At 57.4% G+C, this 8,048-nt stretch overlaps 1 protein-coding gene across 1 annotated transcript; it reads left to right on the plus strand.

The window, feature by feature from the left end:
• Window positions 1-881: 881 nt before the first annotated feature.
• pogza (pogo transposable element derived with ZNF domain a) lies at window positions 882-5,548 on the plus strand. Its single transcript, XM_030121143.1, has 8 exons — window positions 882-1,006; window positions 1,156-1,261; window positions 2,469-2,646; window positions 2,711-3,322; window positions 3,442-3,744; window positions 3,836-4,036; window positions 4,126-4,256; window positions 5,195-5,548. Exons 1-8 carry the CDS (start codon window positions 937-939, stop codon window positions 5,469-5,471), a joined length of 1,878 nt encoding a protein of 625 aa, XP_029977003.1. The 5' UTR covers window positions 882-936; the 3' UTR covers window positions 5,472-5,548.
• Window positions 5,549-8,048: the final 2,500 nt, after the last annotated feature.

Genomic DNA, 8,048 nt, shown 5'->3' on the forward strand with positions numbered 1-8,048 from the left:
CTTCACGATGTGCAGCTCAGAGCGACTGCGACTGGTGGAACTGGCTCGGTACCGGGGTTCAGCTGCCGTCTCCTGAGTGAAGCCCTCCACCGACAGCTCAGGCAGCCGGCCGGCCGCCCGCCGGCGTCCCGGCGGGCGGGCTGCCGGCGGGCGGGCTGCCGGGCGGGGGCGGCCGCTCCCGGCGTCCCGGCGGGCGGGCTGCCGGGCGGGGGCGACTGCTCCCGGCGTCCCGGCGGTGGGCTGCTGGGCGGGGCCGGCCGTTCTCGGAGTGGCAGCGCGCAGGCTGCCGCCCGGCGTCCAGCCGCTCCCCCCGTCGGCCGGCTGTGCAGCCGCTCGCCGTGCTCCGTTCTGTTTAAACTAGCTAGCTTAGCAGCTTAGCTAGCAGGGGTTGTTTGCTCATGTGATCGGGGTGATTACCGTAATACCCGCAAAAAAGGCGCATCGAATTATAAGGCGCTCTGCTGGATTTTGAGAAAATCACAGACTTTCACGTGCGCCTTGTAGTGCGGAAAATACGGTATAAATCAGTCGATCAATAAATCTCTGAAACAACAGTCAGATCACAGGTTCAGCCGTTCAGCCGTTCCAGTAGATCAAGAAGTATCGACCTGACGACAACCAGGAACAGGCTGGTCACCTGATTCTGTGTGTGTGTGTGTGTGTGTGTGTGTGTGTGTGTGTGTGTGTGTGTGTGTGTGTGTGTGTGTGTGTGTGTGTGTGTGTGTGTGTGTGTGTGTGTGTGTGTGTGTGTGGTGTGTGTGTGTGTGTGTGCCTGTGCTCGTGTGTGTGTGTGTGTGTGTGTGTGTGTGTGTGTGTGTGTGCCTGTGCTCGTGTGTGTGTGTGTGTGTGTGTGTGTGTGTGTGTGTGTGTGTGTGCAGGTTGTCCCAGGCTCTGCAGTGTGTGTCGTGCGCTCTCTGCACTCACAGAGGAGACGTGATGGCCGCTCACCTCATGGAGCAGCAACAACACACCTGCATGGTGGTAACACACAAAGACACACACTCAGGTAAGAGAAGCACACACACACACACACACTGACCACAGTCTGACCTGCAGGTGAGCAGAGGAACCCGACGGAGAGCTGCCCATGTTGTGTAGGCTGTGTGTTAAATGTTGTGTAGCGCTGTGTGTGTGTTAAATGTTGTTGTTGTGTAGGGCTGTGTGAGTGTGTGGAGGACAGTGACACAGCTCAGAGACTGACACACACACCTGCTGCTTCAGACGACGGGAACAACCAAGACGCAATAGACAACAGTGACAGGTACACACTCGGCTACACACAGCTACACACTCGGCTACACACTCAGCTACACACTCAGCTACACACTCAGCTGCACACACAGCTACACACTCGGCTACACACACGGCTACACACTCTTCTACACACTCTTCTACACACTCGGCTACACACTCGGCTACACACTCGGCTACACACTCGGCCACACACTTGGCTACGCACTCGGCTACACACTCGGCTACACACTCGGCTACACACTCGGCTACACACTCGGCTACACACACAGCTACACACTGGGCTACACACTCGGCTACACACTCTTCTACACACTCTTCTACACACTAGGCTACACACTCGGCTACACACAGCTACACTCTTCTACACACTCTTCTACACACTCTTCTACACACTCGGCTACACACAGCTACACTCTTCTACACACTCTTCTACACACTCTTCTACACACTCGGCTACACACAGCTACACTCTTCTACACACTCTTCTACACACTCTTCTACACACTCTTCTACACACTCGGCTACACACAGCTACACACAGCTACACACAGCTACACACAGCTACACACTCGGCTACACACTCGGCTACACACTCTTCTACACACTCTTCTACACACTCTTCTACACACTCGGCTACACACTCGGCTACACACTCGGCTACACACTCGGCTACACACTCGGCTACACACAGCTACACTCTTCTACACACTCGGCCACACACTCTTCTACACACTCTTCTACACACTCGGCTACACACTCGGCTACACACTCGGCTACACACTCGGCTACACACTCGGCTACACACTCGGCTACACACTCGGCTACACACTCGGCTACACACTCGGCTACACACTCGGCTACACACAGCTACACTCTTCTACACACTCGGCCACACACTCTTCTACACACTCTTCTACACACTCGGCTACACAGGGCTACACACAGCTACACACACGGCTACACACAGCTACACACAGCTACACACAGTTACACACTCGGCTACACACAGCTACACACAGCTACACACAGCTACACACAGCTACACACTCGGCTACACACAGCTACACACTCGGCTACACACGGCTACACACTCGGCTACACACAGCTACACACACAGCTACACACTCGGCTACACACTCGGGTGCACACTGTCTCCGTCCGTCCCCTCTTGATGACATCATCCCCCAGCCGACTGTTTCCCGTCGTTTCCTCAGTGTGACATCACTTCCTGTTCGGACCAGAGCCTTCGTTCCCGTCCAGCTTGGCCCCGCCCCCCTCGGCTCCGGCCAGCTGTCAGTCAAGCCTCTCCCGTTGGCCCCGCCCCCGGCCCCGCCCCCCCCTCCCGCCATGACCATCAGGGTGGGCGGTCCGCGCCGATGGGACCCGGACCAGGTGAGACCAACACCCGGTTCCCGCGACGCGCGGCGGGCCGCCTGACGCTGCCGTGTGTCCCCAGCCGGAGCTCCGCCCCCTGTCCCGGGCCCAGCTGGCCGTGGTGCTGTCCTCGCTGTGCCACGGCGTCCTCCAGGCGGCGCTGCGGTCCCGCCTGTCCCCGGAGACCGTCCGGTTCTGGACGGAGCGGCAGCGGCGCAGCCTGCTGCACAGCAAGTGTCTCTCGGGGACGGACGAGATGACCGAGGTGGTCCTGAGACACCGGGAGACGCAGATGAGGCTGGACGAAGACGTCCTGCTGCGGATCGCAAGGACCGCCATGGACAAGGAGCCGCAGACGGAGGAGGGACAGACGGAGGAGGGACAGGACGGACAGACGAATGAGGGACACGAACAGGACGGACAGACGAATGAGGGACAGACAAATGGGGTACTGGGCGGACAGACGAAGGACACACAGGACAGAGAGACAAGCGAAGGACAGGACAGAGAGACGAATGAGGGACAGATGGAGACGACAGCGCCTGAGAGGGAGGACGAGGAGCTGCTGTCCTGCTATAACTGGACGGTGGACTTCATGCTGAGACGAGGACTGGGACTGGACGGTCCCCCCAGAACCCTGACCCGGACCCTGAGGACGTCCAGCAGAGCCTTCGTCCACACCCTGAGCTCCGAGGTCAGTCCCCTGGTCCCTGGTCTGGGCTAGTCCCTGGTCTTTGGTCCCTGGTCCCTGGTCCCGGACCCGACAGTGTCTCGGTCAGTGACTGGTTGCTGGTTCTGTTCCGGTTCTGTCAGATCCAGGCCGGGCGGCTGCCCCCCCAGGCCGTGGCCTGCCTGGACGAGTTCCCGGTCTTCGTGGACCAGCAGCGGTACCGGGAGCGGGACCGGCTGGCCCTGCAGTTCTGCGCGGCGGGCGGAGAGCCCCCCCTGCTGGACGTGGTCCTGGCGGCACTGCGGGACGGGACCCTGCTGCCCCCCCTGCTGTGCTTCAGCGGCTTCCCGGTCCCGGTTCCCCCCGGGTTCCCTGACAACGTGGTTCTGGAAGCCCGCCCGCACGGATTCACCCCCCAGGACCGCCTGAGCGTCTGGGTCCAGAAGGTCCGCCAGAACCCCGCCTCGGGTCCAGAACCCCCGTCCCCGGACCGGAGCCCCGTCCCCGGATCCGCTCTCACCTGAACTCTGTCTGCAGGTGTGGCGGCGGCACGTGGCGTCCCGGGTCCAGGGCCCATCCATCCTCATCCTGGACCCGCACAGAGGACACCAGAGCCTGCAGTTCCGGTCCAGCCTGTCCCGCTGGTCCACCACGGTCCACTACGTCCCCCCAGGATGCTGCTCCAGCCTGCAGCCGCTGGACGTGTGCCTGGCGCCCGTCCTCCGAGACTTCCTGCAGGTACGCTCACCTGGCCCCGCCCGGCCCCGCCCCGCCCCGCCTGGCCCCGCCCCGCCCCGCTCAGCTCCCCTCCGCTCTCCCCTCCGCAGGCCCGCTGGACCCAGCTGGTGACGGACGGGGGTCTGGAGGGTCTGGGTCTGGACCAGCTGGCTCTGACTCTGGCCTGCTGGGTCAGTGAAATCTCCTCCGCTCTGACCTCAGAGACACACTTCCTGTCCAGGTAGGAACACCTGCTTCCTCTGTAACCGCGGCAACGGAACTCCACGGTCCGCTGCGTGGCCATGAAGAGGTTCTGTGAAGGACCTGTTAGAGACCAGTTAGACTAGGTAGGACCAGGTAGAGCCCAGTTACAGACCAGCTGTACAGGTGAAGGACTGTCCTCTGAGAGGGAGTTCAGGACCTCGGTCCTCAGATGGTTCCAGAAGGGCCAGTATGGAGACTCCTGCCGCAGGAGGCCAGACCCATCAGAGCCAGGTACTGCTGTGGCTAGCAACTAGCACGCCTAGCCTGGTGTTAGCATCGGAGAGATTAGCAACGGGCACGCTTAGGCTAGTATTGGAATCGGAGAGGCTAGCGACTAGCATGCCTAGGCTGGCATTAGCATCGGAGAAGCTAGCGTTAGCATCAGAGAGGCTAGCATTAGCAGCGGAGAGGCTAGCGTTAGCATCGGAGAGGCTAGCGTTATCAGCGGAGAGGCTAGCGTTAGCAGCGGAGAGGCTAGCGTTAGCATCGGAGAGGCTAGCGTTAGCATCGGAGAGGCTAGCGACTAGCATGCCTAGGCTGGCATTAGCATCGGAGAAGCTAGCGTTAGCATCGGAGAGGCTAGCATTAGCAGCGGAGAGGCTAGCGTTAGCATCGGAGAGGCTAGCGTTATCAGCGGAGAGGCTAGCGTTAGCAGCGGAGAGGCTAGCGTTAGCATCGGAGAGGCTAGCGTTAGCATCGGAGAGGCTAGCATTAGCATCGGAGAGGCTAGCGTTAGCATCGGAGAGGCTAGCGTTAGCATCGGAGAGGCTAGCGTTAGCGTCGGCGAGGCTAGCGTTAGCGTCAGAGCTGGGGGACCACGGCGGTACCCGGCTCAGGGATCCGGCCTCCTGCCGCTGGAGGTTCTTCTTCTGTGGTGCTGCTGAGCAGCGTGTCTGTTTCCATGGTAACCTGCAGGTCCTTCAGCTCGGTGCTGGACCTGCAGACGATCCACGATCCGGCCGAGGCAGAGCAGATGATCGCAGACCTGACCCGAGCTGTGGTCCAGCCCCTGGAGACCAGAGAACCCGGAGAGGGAGCCAGACCGGGACCGGAATTAGGACCGGAACCAGGACCGGGAGTCCAGGTTCTGCAGGAGGTCCCTGCTGAGACGGAGCTGGTCCCTGGCGGTCCCTCGGCTCCTCCCAGAGGAGACAGCGACTCGGAGTCCCTCCACGGCTTCCTGCAGGACTGACGGCGCCCCCTGCAGGCCGTCCTGACCCACGCTTCGGGGTGTTGAACCCCAGTTTGACCCTCAGTTTTCTACTCAAGTTCCACAATAAAAAGTTCAAACCGAGCCAGCTGCTCTCTGATTGGTCAACAGGAGGTCACTTCCTGCTTCTCGGCAGGTGTTACGGGCCAAGCTGAGAGATGCTGGTAGTCCTGGCTTACGCGCGTCTCCCCCGGAGTTCGATGGAATCCTCCACCGCCACCGCCGTTGTTGAGTCAAAAAACAAAAGCCACGTTTATTCCGCAGTGTCACCAGATCACGGGTGATACAAACAAACGAGCACGGTAAGAAACCGTGACTCCACAGCTGGTGAAACGTCTGCCGCTTGCAGCTCACAGCCGAGCAAAACCGGAAGTACGGCAGAGCACCTTCTTAAAGGGCCAGCTACCAGTGAACGTGGCTGACACCAGGAAACCAAATGGCCAACAAGGAGAGCTCAAAAAGTCAAATCCAGAACAAACAAAGAAACTGATAAGAGATCCGTCCTTGCTCCCTTCAGCAGGGTCTCAAAGTGTGGTCTGGGTCCTCCTGGGGGGGCCACAGTTCCCGAGTCCCAGCGTCCTCAGCGGCTCCGAGCAGCGCGGCCACTTCAGTGGATTTCAAATTAAAAGCCTCCAGATGAGTTCTGGGTTCTGCTGAAAATGTTTAAACCAGAGCCGGGCAGCGATTAAATTTTTTAATCGCGATTAATCGCAGCCCAGTCCTGGAGTTAATCACGATTAAAGTGGCTGATCTGAGGTCTGCCGAGGCCGTTCGGAACGCGTTCCGTAAATAATGACCAGAGCTGAGTCCTCAACCACTTCCTGTTGATTCAACTAGTGAAGGGTCAGCGTCACAGGAAACCAGCAGGCAGCTCTGTGTTCATGTGTTCATGTGTTCATGTGTTCATGTGTCAGGAACAGGTGGAAGTTTCCCATGAGGCTCTCTCAGGCTTCATCCTGGCTCCGCCCCTCACTGACCTCATCCTGACCTTTATGCAGCCAGACTGTTGGAGGGAAATGTTCTTTATTTCGTGTGTTTTCAGCTCCTGAAGAAGGTCCAGCGGGACGAAACGCTGCGCCGGGAAAACGCCGGAAAACTTCGACCTCCTTCATGTGGCTCCTGATCCCAGACCGGACCTGGTCCGGCCTCTCCTGCGGATCCTCTGGTCGTCCAACATGGCCGACAAGGACGAATGTTTTATTGAGCTCAGCTGGAGCGGCGTGGGGCCGGAGCAGGACGGGTTCGGTTCCCCACAGCGGCAGACCGCCGCGCACAGCCGCACACAGCCTCACACAGCCGCACACAGCCGCACACAGCCACACACAGCCACACACAGTCCCACACACAGCCGCACACAGCCACACACACAGCCGCACACAGCCACACACACAGCCGCACACAGCCACACACACAGCCGCACACAGCCACACACACAGTCCCACACAGCCACACACACAGCCGCACACAGCCACACACAGCCACACACACAGTCCCACACACAGCCACACACACAGTCCCACACACAGCCCCACACACAGCCGCACACAGCCACACACACAGCCCCACACACAGCCCCACACACAGCCCCACACACAGCCCCACACACAGCCCCACACACAGCCTCACACACAGCCACACACACAGCCGCACACAGCCACACACAGCCACACACAGCCACACACATAGCCACACACACAGCCACACACACAGCCACACACAGCCACACACACAGCCACACACAGCCGCACACAGCCACAGACCACCACACTACAGCGCAGGGCGGGGCGATATGGCAAAAACAATGATCACGATTTTTTTTTCATATCATTCAATCTCGATTAAAATCACGATGTTATATTGTTTTTAAACCAGTTTTAAAGCATCTGCACTGAAAACTAGAACCATAGAATAGTTTAACATTTTATTAAGAAACCAAGCAAATAGCAATGCAAATTAAATAATATAAGCATAGAAAAATATAACAACAATCTCACTGAACAGTGCAGTAAATGGAAAAAAAATCTAGCACCAAGATAATAAAATCTTGCGATGCACCGTTTTTACAGTAAAAGAGAAGAACTGAACGATCGTTAGTTAAAGTGTGACAGTTTACAGCCCTGAGGATTTTTGTTGCTATAAAAGATTAAAAACTAAAGAAACCGCCTGGAGATAATGAAGGTGCTTTAGAATATAAACATTATTTTCAAGTTCTGATGCTAAATATGCTGCTGCCATCATTAATGCTTGCACCAAATGTACAAAATTTAAAGAATCTAGATTGGACAGATTAGACTTAAAATGTAACAGTACATAACTACAATAATACAAAACAAAATAGACAAAAGTAATCGTTTTTCTCCTCTTAGAATGTTGCTCGTATGGTGCAGTGGCCTGAAAAGATGACACTGGAGTCAATATTCGACGTGCAGTCAATATTCGTGTTAAGATAAATATTCTGGTTTCTGAAACATAATAACTCCAGGGAGATCCTCATTCAGACCACGGCCACAGGCGACGCCATGACTGCATTTGCACTTCCTGCCACTAGGTGTGCTGTTT

This window comes from Salarias fasciatus, chromosome 22, assembly GCF_902148845.1.
Source record: "Salarias fasciatus chromosome 22, fSalaFa1.1, whole genome shotgun sequence".
NCBI classification, from domain to species: domain Eukaryota; kingdom Metazoa; phylum Chordata; class Actinopteri; order Blenniiformes; family Blenniidae; genus Salarias; species Salarias fasciatus.